At 34.5% G+C, this 22407-nt stretch overlaps 1 protein-coding gene across 4 annotated transcripts in view; it reads right to left on the minus strand.

Annotated features, from left to right (window-relative positions):
- The window catches only part of grm4 (glutamate receptor, metabotropic 4), a 265644-nt gene that overhangs the window by 114465 nt on the left and 128772 nt on the right, over positions 1 to 22407 (minus strand). For all 4 annotated transcript variants that reach the window (XM_021476905.3, XM_021476906.3, XM_073953112.1 and 1 more), the window contains 1 exon segment: positions 6008 to 6143. In XM_021476905.3, the coding sequence (XP_021332580.1) occupies positions 6008 to 6143 (136 nt within the window).

Below are 22407 nucleotides of genomic sequence, written 5' to 3' on the forward strand. Positions count from 1 at the left end.
TATTTACAGTAACTGCAAATAAATGTGTTATTTAAAGGGCCAGTTGTATTGACACTGCTCAGATCTGCAGATTTCTTCAAATTGAAATGAGACATGTTATGCCAAAAATACTTTTATAAGGGTTTTAAACAGTTGTGTGTGAATATAGCCAGCCTCTAACGGTAAAAAATAATTAATTTAGTTTTTTTTATAATCACACTTGTTAAACACAATCTACAGAAACGCTTTGATTGGCATTCTGCCTTTGTACATGTCATTAGAGGGGGAAAGCTCTGCACATAAGTGACAATCCCCTACTCATTACCATTGAAGGACTCAAATTTATACCTTCCAATGCATCTCAGCATGAATCAACGTTTATCCTTTCCTCATCATATTGTTTCTCATTATTTTTATTAAATATAATTATTTGACTATTTGAATGAGTGTTTAACTTTGAATTGATTTTAACTAATGAATAAGTTAACACATTGCTTAATATAAGAATGTTCAGTGCATTCGCCTGTCTATAATTTTTTCAGGAGCCACCAAACTAGGTCAGAGGTCACAGAGACCTTGAGTGGAAATGAGGGCTGAAGACTGGAAGCAACTGTTTCTATTGTTATTACTATGAGTTAATGCTATCTTAAATGTCTAAAGTGATTTTGCTATTTTTACGGTTAACTCTTTTAAAGTGATTCTACTTTTTATTCAAGATAGACTTTGTGTAGTAAGGATATTATAACTACCTGAATGTAGATATCACCGGTTTTTAACCAGTTTTGAAAAAGACGGCTGAGAGTACACTCAGCCTTGGATAAAAAAACAGATTATACTTTAAATGTGTGTGTTCTATTTGATTGTTGATCCGTTTCACAGGTCTAGAGTCATTTCTAAACAGTCTAGTTGATGTCTGACGTTTATGCTTAAGATATTGTTCAGAATGTACGCACAAACCCCACGTGGAAATTTTCCTAGTCTATCTGTGTTTTAACCAATCAGGTTAGAACATCTATATGTATGACGCAGTTAATGACATTATGTGAGAGTATAATTGTTATTGATTGGTTAATGTAAGCAGAGCGGCTAGGAACACATTGCGAGTGTTGAAGCTGGATTCTGCTGATGAAACTGCAAACTATCTTCAGCAAACTTCATTCATTTATTTATTTGAATCTCTGATTCCGGCTCTTCTTCATCTGACAGACTGGTCATTCTTTGGGTTAAACTGTATACCATCCCTACAACATAAACAGCGCTGAGTGAGAAGCAGCCATCTGACATTAAAGTTTTCAACCCTGTACCTGCTGATGACAATGTCAGTGATTAACAAAACTATACATGTGAAGTTTTAAGAAGCCCAAATGAACACTGTAGCCTCAATAGATGACCTTTTCTGAGCCACCACTACCATTTACAGAGATAAAAATTAGTCCTGTTTTGAATCTGCCGATGTGCTGATGCATCCACTTGTTAAGTCATGATGTATCGCTGACATATGGATTATTTTTTCCGGGTCCAAGCTGCTACTCATTTAAATTGAGAAATTAGTTTTTGTTTCTGCCCACATTTTAGTCATATCACACGTTAAAGTGAATTTCAAATAAAGTCATGCTGTACACAACAGTATCTAGACTTGCTGCATTACAAACACCAATATTTTAACAATTTATAAGAAATTAATATTGTGTGGGTTTCCTCCGAGTGCTCCGGTTTCCCCCACAGTCCAAAGACATGCGGTACAGGTGAATTGGGTATGCTCAATTGTCCGCATGCGTGTGAATGAGTGTGTATCGATGTTTCCCAGAGATGGGTAGCAGCTAGAAGTGCATCCGCTGCATAAAACTTATGCTGGATAAGTTGGCGGTTTATTCCGCTGTTGAGACCCCGGATTAATAAAGGGAGCCGAAGCCGAAAAGAAAATGAATGAATGAGTAAAAAAATTAAGTTTTTGATTAATTTCAGACATTAGACATGGATATATCTATTGCGATCGTGATTTTCGGAAGTATTACAGCGTTTTGTAATCTTTTATTATTTCCATTTGTCGAGTCTCCCCATACAGTTTGATATAGTGCTTTGTGGAGTGACTTATGCGCTTGTAGCTCCGCCCTCTTTTGAAAAGAGGACAATCTCATTTGAATTTAAAGCGACAGTCACCGAAATGACACAATTTGTATCAAAGCCTAAAAGGGGAAGCTTCAAAGAGTTATGAAACATTATTTGTGGTGTATTTTGAGCTTCACATAAACACTCCAGAGACATCAGAGATGTATTTTACATCTTGTAAAAAGTGGCATAATAGGTCCCCTTTAAAATGAAAAAGTATTTTCAGAATAGAGCAGTTTTTGGGTTGATAAAAAAACTAAATACAGAAGATTGTATGCTGACAGATATCATATTTAGACAAGACAATACTAATGTTTTAAATTAATAAGCAATAAATCAAAATATTTTTGGAAGAAACATTGTCAGAACTTTATAGATTAAACAAGACATGGCTTATTTGTCACCTGCAGTAGCGCTTATAAAAATTTGTGGCAGTTTCAATAATAAGATTGTTGTTTTGGAAGAAATAATATCAGAACTTTATACAATAAACAGGAAGTGAATTGTCTGATTGTTTTTTTCCAACTCCAGACAGTTGCTGCCTATAAAAAAGATGAATGACAATAAAAAAGTTGAATATAAGCATTGCTGAGTCACAACAACTCTAATTGCTTGTTTGCAATTATTGTCTGCTTTCTGTGGCGCTCTCCATTTACGGTAACTGCAAATCAATGAGTTATTGAAATATTAGTATTGACACTGCTCAGCTCAGCAGATTTCTTCTGGTTTAAAAAAAAATGTTGTCCGTTAGAGCACTTTTGCTGAAAAAAAAAACAATAAAACCGGTGGCATATTTACAATCATTTTTAAAGGACACAATATCAGTGTTTTAACTTCAGAGGAGTTAATAAATCAATCATAGGTGGTACACAAATTATATTAACCAAAAATACATTCATTTTAAATCAGCAAATATAAACATTACAAATAACAAAACTAAATAGACATTTATAGAATATGCAGGAAGTAGACTGTATTTTTATTTTTCTGTCACCTGCAATGGTCACCTATAAAAAGAAACGAGTGGTAGTTTCCAATTAAAAAGAGTCATACTGTAGCAACTCTAATTACTTGTTTGCAATAACTGTCTGGTTTTCAATGTGCTTTGAAGGTTTTACATTTACAGTAACTGCAAATCAAGATTAATATCTATTTTTATATATATTTAAATAATAATATTAATAATAATAATAATAATAATAATAATATTTAAAAAATGATAAAAAAATAAATTTATTCATTCATTTATTAGACAACAAAATCAAAGTGTTTTAACTTCAGAAGAGTTGATAAATCCATCTTTGGTGAAACAACCAAATTACAATAACAAAATATAATAAATTACATTCAACAAATAAAAACATTTGTTATAAATGAAAAAAAAAAAAAAAAACTCTAAATGACTAAATTATTATCAGAAATTTCATAGACATTCATTGAATAAACAGGAAGTAGCCCATCTGATTGGATTTTGGCAGTTTCCATTCAAAAAAGGGTGACAGCAACTCTATTCACTTGTTTGCAATTATTGTCTGCTTTCTGATGTACTTTGGAGATTCTGCATTTACAGTAACTGCAAATCAATGTGTTATTGAAAGGTCAGTATTGACACTGCTCAGCTCACCGAAATGTCTTAGCATTCTCAGCCAGGCACGAAAGCAATTGATGTCAAAATTAGACATGCACAACTGACAGTAAAAGCATTTCCCCAAAATAAAAATGGCTCAATATGTTTCAGGTAGCACACTTAAATTCTTTTTCTTTCTTCAAGCAGTGTCTTTATTTCTTTTACATTCCAGAAACGGATTGTAAATAAGCAAATAAAAATCCACTGCTGAAAAGTATAGATAAAGACAAAATTAAAACAAAAAAATTTATTTACTTTTAATTTACTTACCCTCTTTTTGTCCTCAGTACAGAAACTAGTTCTTGGTCATTCATGACATGCGGATCATCGACTACTAAGGTTTTGAGAGCACGACTGTTGTGTTATGGAATTTTCCTTTTATTTGTCATACAATTATGAACATTAATAAGGAAACATGACCTGCCAATGTTATGATATTTACACTCATTGGCCACTTTATTAGGTACATCTGTCCAACTGCTTATTAATGTAAATTTATGCAACAACTTGAAAACATGGATCCATACTGCCTTGGTTCAGACTGGTGGTGGTGGTGTAACGGTGTGGGGGATTTTTTGGCACACTTTTGGTCTATTAGTACCAATTGTGCATTGTGTCAATGCCACAGCCTACCAGAGTATTGTTGCTGACCATGTCCATCCCTTTATGACCACAGTGTACCCATCTTCTGATGGCTACTTCCAGCAGGATAACACAATGTCATAAATGATGTCAGGATAACCATGTCATAAATCACGAATTATCTCAGACTGGTTTCTTGAACATGACAATGAGTTCACTGTACTCAAATGGCCTCCACAATCACCAGATCTCAATCCAATAGAGCTCCTTTAGGATGTGGTGGAACGGGAGACTCGCATCATGGATGTGCAGATGACAAATCTGCAGCAACTGCATGATATTATCATGTCAATATGGACTAAAATCTCTGAGGAATATTTCCAGAAGGATTAAGGCAGTTCTGAAGGCAAAAGTGGGTCCAACCTGGTACTAGTAAGGTGTACCTAATAAAGTGGCCAGTGAGTGTATACTCTATATTAAAAACAAATGTCTGTGGTATCAATTCAGTATGAATATTACCATTATTACCATTTGGTATCAAACCAAAATTAAAGTAAATTAAAATTTTAATTTTGGTTTTAAGTCAACCCTATTTTAGAGTAAATACAAAATAAAAACAATACAGGAGATACCACGGTGTGTTGATGATGCATTAAGGTTTTAAACAACTGACCTAAAAAAATGAATGGATTTGCCAAACCTGTGGATCACAGTTAATGATGTACTGTAGAGTAAATATTATGCTGTTTCTTACACAGACAAATGATTTCACTTAGTAAGATCTCGAAGTATTGTCAGGAGGCATGTTTCTATTATTTTGGCATTCACAAAATGCTAGTAGCGGCTGACTTGCATTTGATGTATCATCATTGACCACAGTTTCAGCTAAAAATCTTTTTAATGTTCCACTAAAGAAGCATTTTGAATAGCCTGAGGGTGAGTAAATTAACTAGATTTTTTCCCTCTAATCTTTGGTAAACTATCCTTTCAAACAAGTTTTTACATTCTGATGAAAGATATATTTCAAATATCATGCATAATAAAACCAAGAGCACAGATTAAAGCACGAATGGTCAATTCTGATTTCCTCTCGATGTTCATATAATGACTTTTTTTTTAATTAGAGAAACATGTTTTATGAATTACAGGTGCATCGATGTGAACATGGATAAACAAGCCATTATGAACTCAAGGACAATAGCTGACAAACAATAATTAGAGAAGCATGATTAAACAGTTATCCTGAATGCTCAGGCAAGCAACAAATTGAAAAAAAAAAAAAAAGTTGGACCATAATTATTCCTTCAAATTAAAACGATTATTATTCAATGGATGTCTAATAGCACATTTAAGTGAAGGCATTTTGTCAATTTTCATGAGAACAGCTGGGTTCTAATATTTCTGATTAGGTACTCCAGGTGCTCAGTGCTGGGGCGTTTTAGACGTACCCATGGGGCAAATTAAACCGGTTATAATAGAGGTCAGGGAAATGAGTTTTTCACCTCCCAGCAAAGTCCTTGTTATGCTTTTCAAATGTTATTTCATAAAGCAATGGCTATTTAGCTGTTTATTAGCTTTTAAATCCATAAAGACTGATAGCAGAAATGAGTTCAGTGCAGATTACAATAAGAATAACCTACATAATATAATATCCACACACAAAAAGAGCTCAAAATGGATGCTAATTTAAAAACAACAGAAGCTGCTCACCTTATATCGTCTTCATTTGCAAATATAATAACAACCCTTGCGTTCGGATTTTCTCCTAGTCTTTTGATTATCTTATCAAATTCTTCTGGTTTTGGCTCACGGGGGATTTTCACCGACTGTGAGATACACACACTTCCTGTGGGGTAAAAAGAGAAAAAGTGGCATTATTACCAGTGGTAAAATAAAGAATCACACTCTTAAAAACTCCCCACTGAACAGCTTATTATGGGAAGTCCTGTCCAAACTCACAGCACTGGTATGGAGGGGGTATCTGCTTTGTTTGGCAGCTTAAAAATGTGCTACTGTATAAAACATTTCTGTAAGAAGCCATTTTTTACATTTTTAAATAACCTTTGTAGGTTTAACCTATATGTACAATACATTATATCATAAGGCTGGGTCAAATTGCAAAAAAAAAAAAATCATGATATCATGTTTCATATCATTCGATATCAATACTTATTGAATATTATTTTAAAAATACATTTAGGAATATAAGGATTTTTTTATTTTTTATTTAACCCCTTTATTTTAATTTATCAACATTACTGAAGCAAATTGTTTTAATCCGACCACCTAGTTTTTTACAAACTTTTTTGCGATAAAAATGATGTTTTTGGTGGTAATTCCTTTTTAGATTTAATTTTATTTACCATATTAGTTAGCCAACTATGCTAGCTGTGTAATCTGACGTAGTGACACACAATATAAAAATAAAGCTTATTTATTTTGGTCTCTTGTCAAGACAAGATCCACAATGGAAGGGATTAAGCCAAAGGAAGTTTGTATAACTCTTATTTTTATCCACGATCTTACTTTCACTCAGAAAGCATCTGAAATTTACCTCACTTAGGACATGCGTTAGGGCTTCCCCTAACGTAATACACCTAAAACACGGATGGCCGTAACACTCGACAATGACAGGGAATCGTTTTCTCACGTTAACTGCAGGGTAGAGTTAAACAAAACCATTTACCGATTTGAAGCGCATCACAATACATACATGTATACATGCAGCCATACATGTAAAGCACAAATATTGTCTTTCAATTCGGTCACGTCCAGCGGCTGCCATCTGTGTAACAATCTGCATTTGTGTTTCATTGCCTTGTTTGTAAGATGATTGCTAAAACTTTGTTCCACAGGATGTCTAATCCCAACTTTGTTTTGACTGAACATGTAAATCACTCGCGCTTCTTCCAAGGTACGCAACACACGACATACTCAAATACATTCTGTGCACTACAACGTCTATAAGTCATGTAAAACAATTAAATGCAAACTGAAAAGAAATTAAATTTGATTATAGGGTTTGGAATTTGATGTTTTATGAGATTATTTACTTTTTTGCGATTATTTTGCGATTAAATTAAGAATTTTGCAGAAACTTTTTGTTGATTTTGCGTTGAATTCAGCAATCGGGGAATCGCGAAAAACTAGGAGGTCTGTTTAATAGTCAAAAACAAAAATATTTAAACAAAATATCTTATCTCTTTATGACAAAATAAGTGTTAAAGAGACTCGGATAAATAAAATGTTACAAAGTGTGTGCAATAGTAAAGTGTAAATACTTGATGATATAGTAAACCTCAAACTCTGTAAACAAAACAAATTATGAAAATCAAATCTGAGCTTTTAAGTAAAGGAACCAACTACCATTATTCAAGTACATACTGCAACATTACAAATTGTGAAGTTGAATAACTCTATTACCCCTATGCTAAAGCATCTTTCAGATGGGGAGCTAGTGGCTGGGATGCACAAGAAAAGAAACCAAAAAGCCACTCTTAAGTGGCATCCTTAGCTCTTTTTTATAAACAATCTGCTGTTACACGACACTCATTTTCGCATGTGTTGTTACTCTGACCTGAAGTGACAAGCACGTGCGCGTGGATTTCTTGACCATTTGTAATGGGCTTTGCACTTGCGATTCCCTGGCGTCTGACGTAACTAGGCGACCATCAATCGCTTTCTCAGAAGACGACAAACAGAGAAACCATTGCTGCTGCTCCGATGCAAGTTTATGGAGAAAGGTAAAAAGTGCTGCAATGTTTGAGTGTGCTGTGTTTGTCTGAGGTAATTAGTCCGCCGTTATTACTGTAATGTATATATTATAAATAAAGTGTGAAGCAAATTAGTTCTGGTTAGTTCTACTTACATGAATCGTGCTGCGTTCGCAGCATTTGGAAGTTTTTAGGTGCGGTTAGAAAATGTGCCTCCATTGAAAATGACAAACTTACACTCCAAGCTTATTTGCACTGCTTCCAAGCCATGCGCTCAGCAGCCACATTTGAATTAAACTATAGCCTTCATACCGAATCTTTTTTTTTTTTTATTAATATTGACAATGTTATTCGGTCAAAAAATATAGATTTTATCACCCAGCCCTATTATATCATATTTCAAACCAATTTATTTTAATGCTCAAAACTGCCTCACAGAATATTTTAGTGCACTTGAACAAAACAACATTTAAATGCACCACAGGGCCGCAGTGTTTATATGCTACGATGAAGTGAAGAGGCTTGCTTATTTTCTCTGCACAGTTGTTTAAGATCAATACAAGACCCCTTAACCCCAAGGTCATGACCTGCAAGTCCAAGAGACTAGAAAAAGTAAAGGATACTGAATTTACTGCGGCATTTAATCATCAGGTGACTTTGTATAGTGGCTAAGTAACCATTCAGTGGAGTGGAATTGTCTGAATGGTCAAGATTTCGTACTCACTAGTGTTGAAGGTACAGTAATTATCACCTCTAGCACATTAGAGTTAGACAGTGAGACTTTCTGAGAAAACGTTCAAGATATGGCCCTCAGCCAGTCAATTCAATTCAATCCAATTCAAGTTTATTTGTGTAGTGCTTTTCACAACTATTATTCCAAAGCAGCATTATAAAGGGTGCATATTATTACAGTGCAATCAAAATCAGAAAGATCTAGAGCAGTGTGGAAAGATGGACAATCAGCCAAGGCATGATTCGCTGAAGTTCATGTTGAGCATCAGAGTGAGGAAAAAGGGTGATTTAAGTGAATGTGGCATGGCTGTTGGTGCCTGAGTATTTCAGGAACTGCTGATCTGCTGGGATTTTCAAGCACACTCATCTCTAGGGTTTACAGAGACTGGACTTAAAAAGACAAAAAGTCCAGTGAACAGCAGTTTTGTGGCTGAAAATGCCTTGTTTATGCCAGTGGTCAGAGGAAGAATGGTCAGACTGGTTCAATCTGACAGAAAAGCAACAAAAACTCTAATAACTACACTTTACAGCTGAGGTCTGTAGAAAAGCCTCTCAACACATTAATAAAAACTTGAATCAGATGAGCTACAGCAAAAAGAAAAGCACCCCAGTGTCACTCGTGTCAGCTAAAAACAGAAAACTAATGCCAGGTTCGCACCAATAGTGGAAACAAGTATCAACATGTACAAAGTCAATGCAAACATGAATAGAGGTAAATTATCTAATTAAAGTACTAATGATATTAAAAGAAACTATATGATATTTTTAGCTCACATTGCCAGTTATGTAGTGAACCATACATCCAAGCATCCCATTAAGAAAAATTAAATTGTTTGCAATTGTAATTTAAAATAAAAATATGAAAATGCACTTCCTGTTCGTTTTGAGTTAAATACTCTATAACATCAGAAAGATCCGACCCTTCTTATCTGAACATGCAGCTCAACTCCTTGTTCAAGCTCTTGTTCTCTCCAAACTGGATTATTGCAACTCTCTACTAGCTGGGCGTCCAGCTAACTCTATCAAGCCTCTTCAACTGCTCCAGAACGCAGCAGCACGAGTGGTCTTCAATGAACCTAAACGAGCACATGTCACTCCGCTGCTAGTCTGTTTGCACTGGCTGCCAGTTGCTGCTCGCATCAAATTCAAAGCTCTGATGTTTGCCTACAAAGTGACTTCTGGCCTTGCACCTTCTTATCTGCTCTCACTTCTGCAGATCTATGTGCCCTCCAGAAACTTGCCTTCTGTGAATGAACGTCGCCTCGTGGTTCCATCCCAAAGAGGGAAGAAATCACTTTCGCTCACGCTCACGCTCAATCTGCCCAGTTGGTGGAATGAACTCCCTAACTGCATCAGAACAGTAGAGTCACTCGCTACTTTCAAGAAACGACTAAAAACTTAACTATTTAGTCTCCACTTCACTTCATAATCTGCAATTGCCTCTCTGAATATCACACTAACTTTACCCAAAAAAAAAAAAAAAAAAACTAATACTACTAATACTTCCCTTCTTAGACTTTACAGACCTAAAACTTGCCTATAGCACTTATTAATTGTTGCTCTTAGTTGTGTAAATTGCTTCCTTGTCCTCATTTGTAAGTCGCTTTGGATAAAAGCGTCTGCTAAATGACTAAATGTAAATGTAAATTCTCACATTACGTCTGCCTAAGGTAATTGGTGTGGTTAACATATTAAGCCACACCCCTTCAACTAACTATGCCATTTTCATCACAAGTAATCATATCACAGAAGAAAAAAACAAACCACGCCCACTGTTTTCTCATTTAAAATTCAGTTTCTTCAGGAAATGCATCAAATAAAAAAATAATACATAAAAATGGTCACAGCTTTTGGTTAATGCGGACGTTAACCGTGTCTTCCATCAAAATTCAAATTGTTGAACTCAAATGAGAGGGAAATTTTACATGAGGGGAAAAACAATATCATGAGTACACCAGAGCAACACGATGTTCCGTATTTGTTCTGAACCCATCATAGCAACATCAAGCTGATCCCAAATAACTTGCACAGACGAAAACCAACGGTGTTGTTGGCTTACATTAGCTCTCATCTGGTCCCGTCTGGACCAAAAAGTTACATGTGAATATACCCAACGGACAGTAGCTGACTGAAAAGGGACTGCGGTTCTGCAGTTCACATAGACAAAGCATAAACAAAGCAGCATTTAGTAATTGTCACTCATCATGGAGGGATTCACTCATGTAAATTTGTCCGATAAGCTAAAAATTCACATTATTTGCAAATATTTAAGAAATGAATCTACAGCTGGCTTTTTTTGGTTGCCTCTTGACTTGAATTGTTTACTTGGTTACTTTAGTTTTTGTTATTGGCTATATTTCATTGCTGAATAACCAATCAGAGTCTCTTCAATCCGCGTAATTAATAATTCTATATGCTGAATCTACTGTTGCCACTGGCTTGCTTGGTTCAGGACTTGTGGAGCTGCACATCGATGGATTTGCTCTTCAGTGTTTGGACTTTCAGCAGTGAAAATTAAACCACACTTAACTGAACTAAACTGAACTGAACTTCAACTCAATTCAATTTCAACTATACTAGAACTTCTAGGTTAAGCTGCTTTGACACAATCTACATTGTAAAAGCACTATAGAAATTAAGATTAATTTAATTGAATCAGGCCAACTCGATCTGACAATAACCCAACAACAGGCAACAGCCTGGCTGACAGCCAACCTTTGGCTTTGTGTGTTACAGCCTTAAGAGCCTATAATTCACACAGGCTCACCAAACTGGAAATAGATGATTAGAAAATGGTTCCTTGGCATCATGAGCCCCAATTTCTGCTGTAACCATTGGTTAAACTTGCCGTAATTTGGTGTAAACAACATGGATTCATCCTGTCTACTAATAGTTCAGGCTGTTGTTGGAGTAATAGTGTGGAGGATATTTTCTAGAGCCACTTTGTGTGCCAAATGTCACAGGCTACAAAAGTATTGTTGATGACCATGTCTCTTTATGACCCCAGTGTATCAGTTTTGTGATGGCTTCTTCCAGCTGGATAACACTTCATGTCACAATGCTCAAATCAACTTAAACTGCTTTCGTGAACGTGCCTGTGAGTTTGTTATACACAAATGGCCTCTTTTCACCAGATCTAAATCCAACAGAGCACCACTGGGACGTGCTGGAATGGGACATTTGCATCATAAATAAGCAGCCAACAAATCTGCCACAATTCTCTGAGGCTGTTTTGTAGATATGGACCAAATTCTGGTAGATATGGAACAAATATATACACTATCAAAAAATAGTGTCAGCATGGGTAATTATGCTGTTTTAGTCATGTCATATCTTGCCTCGGGCATCTGAATTTCCACAGACTGTGGGCTTCTCTCACCTCCAAAAAACACCCAACATGACAAGTCTGAAATAGCAGGAATAAAAAAAATCAAATCCATATTTGTTTTCCTTCTTGTTAAGTGTGAACAATCTGGATATTCTACAGAGAAATACCATTGTTCAGCATTGATATATTTCAATCTGTTTAAGCTGTATTAGTTCTCAATCTAATTGTCCTGTTTCGCTATCATTTACTGTTCTAATATTTTGTTGTAAGTCTCATCTTCATAATTTCCAACATGCTTTCTTCGAGTTTGCTATACACAAATGTCCCTAATTCACAAGATCTAAATCCAACAGAGCACCTTTGGGATATGAATGCACTGCCAACAAACATGGCAAAATTGTTTGAGGCTGTCTTGTAGATATGGTCCAAAATTCTTGTAGAAAAGGACCACATACTGTATATACACTATAAATAATGGTGCCAGAAGGTAATTGTAGTGATTTATCGATTTGAATCTTCTTGACACTTAAATTGTATTATTTCTCAATCTCAATTCTCTTTTCCTATATCATGTACAATTAAAGTTTTATTTTGTTGTAGAATGAAGAGGTGCTCATATTGACTGTTTAACAGTTAACCGAAAGGACACATTTTGACCGATTAATGCTTTTAGTTAAATGCTTAAAATTATTATTATTATTATTATTATTATTATTATTATATTTTGTATTTTTTAAATTTTCCTACATAAATATTTAATGCAAATTTATCAACTCATTGGGCTCTATTTTGACGGTCCATTCGCAGAGCGCAAAGTGCAGGGCGCAAACGCTTTCAGGGCGTGTCAGAACGCATTTTTGCTAATTTAAGGATGGGAAAATCCGCTTTGCGCCGTTGCGCATAGTCTAAAAGGGTTGAGTTTATTTTCTTAATGAGTTTTTTGTGTTTTGAGAATAAACCAATTAGAGAAAACTGTTAAACAGAGCATCTACTGCGTGAGAATGAGAGATAATGGATCTACTTTCACTTTCGCTCTAGTGAATAGGGAAACCTTTACGCACAGACATCAATTAGTCTATAAATAATTAATTGCGTTTGTTAAGCGCAAATATTCGTTATAAAAACTATTTCTAAATTCAGTTCTAATTTCCAGCAAACGAATAAATGAACAATAATAACAAAGTGTGTTCAAAAACCTGAGTTATATGCTAAAACACATGCTGTGCCCCATATTGTCTAAAACCTGACAGGTGGGCAAATCTAAGCTTGTTTTTAATAAAACAAATATAAATATGGATATAATAAATAATACTAATAATAATAATAACATTATACAAAAGCAAATTGTTATGAATGAACTGAAAAAGCCTCCCGAGATGAAGAAGGCATAAAGCGGTGATTTTTTATATTTATGTAGGCTAGAAAATATTATGCTTTGTTATTTATATTATATATCTATTCTTATATTCTATATATATCCCTAATATTAATTTTTTTTTTCATATGTAAAGATATTTGCCTATTGCTCTCTTGTGCATAGTAAGCAGTGTGTTAGCCAGGCGCAACTCTGCGCTGGAGTTTAGACCGGGTTTGTTTTGGTCTAATGAAAAATTTATTTTAGTTTCTCAAAATAGCAACGCACCAGCAGTGCGCCTCAGAAAGCCTTCCTTTTTAGACCAGAATGTCTATGGACACACATATGAGCGCTAATGCATTTGCTATTTAAACAGCGTGGCGCAACACCTCAAAACGACTCTGCGCCAAGCTGAAACTAACAAAAGACTATAGCGCCGCGCCTTGCGCCACATTGCGCCGGGTGTATGATATGGCCCATTGAGTGTTAACGTGTAATCACAAATCCCTATAGACATATTTTGCCAATAAAGCAAAATTAAGGGAGTGAAAAGAAGGCAATTGCTATCCACAGACGGAAAACCAGTGCTGATTGTCTCCCTCATGGTCTGCCCCATAAAAACCTGTTTTGCACAAGTGGAGAAAGAAGCCACAAAAGCAAAATGTATGTGATGATTAAGTGTACAACCAACAATCCAACCAATCCTCTTTTTTTTTTTACAGTTGCTAATAGTCCTCATCTTCATAATTTCAAACATGCCTTTGAGTTTGCTATACACAAATGTCCCCCATTCAGCAGATCTAAATCCAACAGAGCACATTTGGGACATGAGTGCACTGCCAACAAATGTGCCACGATTGTGTGAGGCTGTCTTGTAGATATGGTTCAAATTCTTGTAGAAAAGGACCACATACTGTATATACACTATAAATAATGGTGTCAGAAAGTAATTTGATGTAATATGTATTTATATAGCACTTTTATTGTGTATGGCCATAAACTCAAAGCGCTTCACAATCATGAGGGGGGGGGGGGGGGGGAGGTGTCTCTCCACAATAGCACCAGTATGCAGCATTAACTTGGATGATGCGATGGCAGCCACAGGACAGCGGTGCCAGTACGCTTACCACACACCAGCTATTGGTGTGTGGCTATTCGGTGGATGGGGATGATTGGAAGGCCATGATCGTAGGGGCCGATTGAGGGACTTAGGTCATTTTAGTGATTTAGCTTCAGTCAATTTTAATCTTTTTGACCCTTAAATTGTATTAGTTCTCAATTTCAAGTCTCTTTTCCTGTATCATACTAATAAAATAATATTTTGGTGTAGCAGGAATAGGTGCTCATATTGCCCGTTTAACTGTTAACCGAACGGATACATTTTGACCGATTACTATCCATCAGCTTTCAGTTAAACGCTTAAAAGTAATATTATTATTTGTTTATTCATTTTTTTCAGCTTAGTCCCTTTATTAATCTGGGGTTGCCACAGCAGAATGAACCACCAACTCATCCAGCATATGTTTTACGTAGCGGATTCTCTTCCAGCTGCAACCCATCACTGGGAAAATTATTATGGTTTAACATGTGTAACCACATGTGCCTATAGACATATTTTGACAATGAAGCAAAATGAAGGGAGTGAATAAAAGGCTATTTTTCCTGCCACAGATGCAAAAACAGGGCTCATTGTCTCTTTTTATGTGCCCATAAAAACCTTTGTTTTGCACAAGTGAAAAAAAGCCACAAAAGCAAAACTTGTTTTATGAATTTGGTGTACAACCAACAATCCAGCCAACCTTTTTTTCAATCTGGAGAGTTACTAATAGTCCTCATCTTCATAATTTCCAACATTTATATATATATATCCTCCTTCACAGACGCCTTGAATTAACCTCCTGTCATTTCAGTAAATAGTCATATGCAGATTAACTGCAAAAAATGCATAATAATAAACTCATTAAACTTTCTCAGAAAACACTGGGCCCTTTTAAACTTCCACACTAACCGATAGTTGCCATTCCAAGGAGAGGGTGTATTCAAATCGTTTGACCTGTCCTCGCTGAGAGAGGAACACTGATTTGCATCAAAGGCGTTAATTAGACAGAAAAGAGAACCCTCAAAGATGCCATATGGAGAAGCTTCCTAACGGCGGGGGTCTTGCCGTCACTTGCAGCCTCTGCTGTGTGCATATGCTACTTTGAGTCAGGAGATATTTTGAATGACTGAAGGCCTCAAGGTAAGAACTCCACATGTCACTGAAAGAGACAGCATTGAAGCAGACAAAGTCACACAGTGACTTGGTTGAATGGGTATAAAATGATTTCTTCAGCACTTTTTTTATAATAAAGACAGTTTTTACGGTTGTTAATAAAAGTTTAAATAGTTCACTGTGTTCATTTTGTTTTCTATCAAACAGAACTGCAACAGATATGACAGACAGCTAAATAATAAAATAGATGAATAGAAAATAATAGAATGATAAAATAATGGATGGATGGATGGATGGATGGGTGGATGGATGGATGGATGGATGGATAGATTGATGGATGGAAACTATAGACAACATTTATTGATTCATTCATTTTCTTTTTGACTTAGTCCCTTTATTATCAGGGATTGACACAGTGGAATAAACCGCAAACTTATCCAGCAGCTGCTTTACACAGCAGATGCCCTTCCAGCTACACCACAACACTGTGATACACCCATACACACTCTTTGACATACATACACTATGGCCAATTTAGTTGATTTAACACACCTATAGCACATGTATTTGGACTGTGGGGGAAACCGGAGGACCCCCGAGGAAACCCACACCAACACGGGAGTACATGCAAACTCCACACAGAAATGCCAACTGGCCCAGCCGGGGCTCGAACCAGCAACCTTCTGGCAGTGAGGTGATCATGCTACCCACTGCGCAACTGTGATGCCCTGGACCGAACAAACAATAGATATCTTAAGTGAATAAATGGATGAATGGAATGATGGAAAGATGGATGGATGGAACTAAACACAGAACAACCAACAGAATGATTGAGGGAATGGACGGATGGATGGAACTATGAAAAGAACAAAACAGGATGATTGAGCCTACGCATGGCTGGATGGATGGATGGATGGATGGATGGATGGATGGATTGATTGATTGATGGACTGATGGATGGATGGAGGTATATATACAACAAAACAGATTGATTGAGCGAACAGATGGACGGAAAGATGGATAAAAACTATAGAGACAAACAACAAAAATATTGAGCAGATTGATGGATGGATGGAACTATAGACAGAACAAAAAGGAATGAGTGAGCATATATATGGATGGATGGAAGGAAGGATAGATAGAAACTATACACAGGACAAACAACAAAATGACTGAGCATATGGATGAATGAACTAATAGACAGATGGAGAGAAACTTTAAACAGAAAAAAACAACTTGATTGAGTGGATGGATGGATAGATGGATGAAACAATAGACAGAACAAAACAGAATGATTGAGCATATAGATGGATGGACGGATGGATGGATGGATTGATGGATGGATGGATGGATGGATGGATGGATGGATGGATGGATGGATGGAACCATAGACAGAACAAAAGAGAATTAGTAAGCGTATGGATGGATGGATGGATGGATAGATGAATAGATATAAACTATAGACAGAACAAACAACAACACGATTGAGTGGATGGATGGAAGGATAGACAAAAACTACAGACACAACAAAACAGAATGATTAAGCATATGGATGGATGGATGGATGGATGGATGGATGGATGGATGGATGGATGGATGGAGGGATAGATGGAATGATGGATTAAACTATATAGAGAACAAACAACAAATGATTGAGTGGATGGATGGGTGGATGGATGGATGGATGGATAGATGGATGAAACTATAGAAAGAACAAAACAGAATGATTGAGCATATAGATGGATGGAGGGATATAAACTATGGACAGAACAAAAACAATATGATAAAGGGAATGCGAAGAAACAATAGACAGAAGAACAGAAAGAACAAATGACAAAACAAATGATAGGATGAAAGAATAACAACAGAGAATAAAAGAACGACAGAATGATAGGCAGAAGAGACAATGGATTTAATAAATAACAAAAATGGTACACAGTATAAAAAACATCAGAAGTATAAAACTGATAAGAAAATATATAGAATGAATGATAGAACTTATAAATAATATAAATGACAAAATAAATAATAAATGACAGATGGAATACCTGATGAATCAGACGAAAAAAAGAAAAAAAATTAATAGATAGGTAGATCAAACAAAAGAGAACTAAAGATGAAATAAGAATGAAATAAAATAAGAAACAACAAATCATATAAAAAGAACAACAGAAGAAAGGAGAGAACAAACCGTAGAACATATCACAACAGAACAGTATGATAAATCAAATGAAAAGGATGACAGAAAGAAAATAGCATTATAAAAAGGAAAAAAGGCTAATTTAATTGAAAAATGATAACACTGAAACTGCAAACGGTTAGATAAAATTAAACATTCAACAGAAAAAAATGATAAAACAAACTGCAAATAGTTGACAATAGATAAAATGATAGATAGAAAAAACAGAACAATAGATAGAAATAGCTAGATAAAACAAGATACAGAATGAAAGAAACAAAATGGTTCTGTCTGCTCAGAGTAGCTGTTACAGCAGAATTCCACTTTAATCATATTTATTTTAATGGAAATAAAAGACGTTGTAAAAGGAACAAATCGTTTTTTTACGCATTCTTGTAAGCATGTCTTGAATGAAATGACCAAAATATGCACAAATGTTTCCAGCGGGGTCATATTTGATGGTTAATCAAATATAATGAACAGCAGGAGGGCTGATCTGAGAACAGATGGGTTCTGACAAGACGGAAGAACTGGCTGAGTTATGCGAGTTCATTGAGTGGGTGGGTCAGTTTTCTATTTATTTACTTGTTTATTGGAACCATCATTCTCAACAGACTGAAACCAGCTCTTCTGGCTACTGTGTCCATAGAAACTATAATGTCATGTATTAGAAAACTTGCAAAGTAGAAATTAGAATAAAGTAGGAAGCAATAAAGTAGAAGTATAATAATGTGGTAATGTAATATGTTATAAAACACACTTTATAATAGGGATCTCTCTTCTATTTTATAAATGTTTTGCTTTGGTCAATTAGCCCTTTCAGGCAGATAAAAAAAATAATAATAATACAAAAAATGAAATAATAGAAATAAATAAATAAATAAATAAATAAATAAATAAATAAATAAATAATAATTAATTAATTAAATAAACAAAAAATGAATAAAACTAAAACAAAGTTAAAATAAATACAATGTTTTTAAAAAATTAAGTTATTTTAAATAGAGGACTAAAATTTAAGAATTTTCAAGCCATTTAACCACTTCAGGCAGATGCTGTAAATAATAAAATAAAATAAAATAAAATAAAATAAAATAAAATAAAATAAAATAAAATAAAATAAAATAAAATAAAATAAAATAAAATAAAAATAAAAATAAATAAATAAATAAATAAATAAAAATAAAAATAATAATAATAATAAATTAAAATAAAATAAAATAAAATAAAAGTTAAAATTCTTTAAACTTAAAACAAATAAGCCATTTAACAAGATGCTGTAAAAAACAAAACAAAACAAAACAAAATAAAATAAAATAAAATAAAAGTTAAAATTCTTTAAACTTAAAACAAATAAGCCATTTAACAAGATGCTGTAAAAAACAAAACAAAACAAAACAAAACAAAATAAAATAAAATAAAATAAAATAAAATAAAATAAAATAAAATAAAATAAAATAAAATAAAACAATTTATACTAAAACAAATTAACCATTTCACTACTTCAGGCAGATGCTGTAAAATCTATAAAAAATAAAATAAAATAAATAAAACAATAATTTATATAAAATAAAATTTATTATTATTATTATTATTATTATTATTATTAAACAAACCTAAATTAACCAGAATAATAGTCCAACCTAAAACAATTAAATCAAATAGAAATCCAGCATATTGTTTACAAAGAGAATGCATAAATGCCGAAAAACTGCATGTCAAAACATTTCATTGGTCTTTAGGGAAAATAAAAGAAATAAGCGACTCAAGCTAATGTAGCGAGAAGGCTCTAATAATAGCAATGACACATTCAGAGTCAACCCCTGAGTCAAAGTGACAAGATGTCAGAACTTGATCTTCTGATTTTCGGCACAGTCAATTATCCTTTCCACACACACTGTGAACAAAGCTAAAGAGAAGATACGAACAAAGCATCCATATGCTTTAGCAGCCAATCTTCAATTAAAGGAACAGTTCACTCAAATAATACATATTCTGTCATCATTTATTTACTTCCATGTCATTTCAAACCCGTATGAATCGCAAAAAGGCAATATTCTAGTGTCTGTTTTTCTTTCATTTACAATAAACATGCAGAGCTTCAAAAATGACAGTAAATCAAAGGTATCATGAAATTGCTGTTCATTCAAGTTTTCAAAGCCTTTGTATGAAAACAGACTAGAATGAACGGAAACACTATGATATTATAAAGTGTTACCATTCATTCTAGTCTATTATTTTTAACTCATTTAGATTATTTTTTAATACAAATGGTTTGTTGCAACCGGTTTCCTCAAACCAATTGAGTTGTCTTAACCTATTGGGTTTTACTTTGCTCAAATTGCTTCTTTTACTCAAATGGATTAAGTTCAAAGTACTCATTAGGATCAGTTTTTGAACTTAAATGGTTTGTTGCAATCAGTTTCCTCAAATGGTTTGAGTTACCCTAACTTATTGGGTTTACAGTGAGTGTATGAATGTACACTGAAAAAGTGATTAGTTACTTAAAGCGAGTAAACCAATTTCCTTAAAAGCAACAAGTTGACTTTACAAAATAATGTTAGTAAACCCATTGTAACTTGGAACTGTTAAGTTGACTTAATTTTTTATAAGTATGCTAATTGTACTCACTTTTTAAAAATAAAAGTAAACTAATCACTTTTTTTCCAATACACTTTTATTATATTTGTATTTTGTTTCTAGCTTTTCTGTAACAGGCAAAATGACAGTAACTAAATGAAATCTGCTCTTCCAGACTCAAGTGTGTCTTCTAAATTCAATACGGGCTATAAGTATAGATTTTAAAGACTTACTGACGCACCAAATATGTAATAATGACAGTAAATATTTGAAAACAGACGTGCTAAAATAGACTAACACTGTAAAAGATTATTACTGTCTGCACTGATCACAACACTCTCATCTTTATTCAGAAAATGCGTAATTCTAATCAACATTTAATGAGATGGGCTTTGTTTGTCCAAGCTTTTAACTTGGAAATGAAACCTGTTTCTGGTAAAGATAATGTGCTGGCCGATGCAATGTCACATATTACTATATGGTGTTTCGTGGTGTTTTATTTATGTATTCTTTTGTTTTATTTACCAGTCACCATTTTTGGGGGTGGAGATGCTGCGTGTGGCGTACCCTCCTGCCCATAATTATTAATTTCAGTTGATCTTGTTTGTATTTTTTTTCACTATTCAGTTTTCTATTGGTTGATTTGGTGGCATCAGGTCTTTAAAACTGTTTCATTCCTCCAGACCAGCACAATTTTTGATGGCTTTATTGTTGTGTTTTCCTTTATACTTTCCTTTTGATATTTGTTTGGAGTGGGGAGTTCCAAGCTGCTTAAGGTTTGTTTGGTTGTTATTTATTATGTTGTTGGGCTCCCCATCGCTTGTCATTCTGGACTGTTTTGATATGCTATGTTAATAAATAATTTAGTTGGAGCATTTTGGCCGTTGTTTGTTTATGTTACTGTACGTTGTCTTAGATCACGAGTAGTAGAACAGTAGAACAGTTTCGAATTACAATGGGTTTACATACATTATTTTTGTTCAGTCAACTTGTTGCTTTCAAGGCAATTGGTTTACTCACTTTAAGTAACTAATCGATTTTTAGTGTAGAGTTAACGCTTAACAAATAATAAATACACTATTTGATTATTCTTAATAGATGATTCATAGTGTGTAGTTATTGTTACCGAACGAACATTCTTATTCATTGAAAGTCTCATTTAAATTAGGTTTTCTCTTATCTGTGAGTTTAAATTCATTTAAATGACACATATAAAATTGTTCCAATTTCTGTTTTCACTTGAGAAAAGGAAGCTGATGCGTTATTCTGAAGCAGCACAAAATAAAGAAGGAAGAAAAGGATGTTTGTCTTCTTTCCCGAAGAAAAGTTTTGGCTTAGGATTTGAGACTTTATGCTTCTGTCTGGGTTTTACGGTGTTCGATATAAAAAGGACGACAGCGTAGCAGTTTTTTTTTTTTTACGAGTCACTGCATGTCTGTCATGTTTTCCTCAAGAACTCCCACAGACATCAACATGATAAAGCACCCCAGCTATCCACAGCGTCAACTGGGATATTCAACTTAGATATATTTTTCAGAGAAATCCCTTTTAGCAGCACACTTTTATCAACAGAATCCGTCCTGCATTTGCACCTTCAGCTTTGTGAGATCAGCGAAGCAGAAAACATGTCAGACTGAATCTCGCCGGCTATACATTATAATCTACATGTTTGTCTCCAGTAATTATGAAGGGTATAATTGTTGATCCATTATTACAAACCCTTAGGTAACTCGCCAGATGACTAACCTCCCCTCCTGATTAGATTTTACCAGGGCCCTCCGAGGTTTCTATTTGGATCTCCACATGGAATCAATTACGGCGGGCAAATCTTATTTATCAAATATTGGAGATTTATGTATGCTGAGAGCAGCGTCGGCTGTTTACTTTGTTATTGTGCCATGCTGCGGCTGAAGATTGCTCATCACTCAGCGGTGGCCCAAGTCAACTCCATGGTACCACTGGGCCACCATTTTCCATGGTGATGTATGCTAGTGGCAGTCGCCTTTCAAAAC

Source organism: Danio rerio, chromosome 6 (genome assembly GCF_049306965.1).
Source record: "Danio rerio strain Tuebingen ecotype United States chromosome 6, GRCz12tu, whole genome shotgun sequence".
Lineage (NCBI taxonomy): Eukaryota > Metazoa > Chordata > Actinopteri > Cypriniformes > Danionidae > Danio > Danio rerio.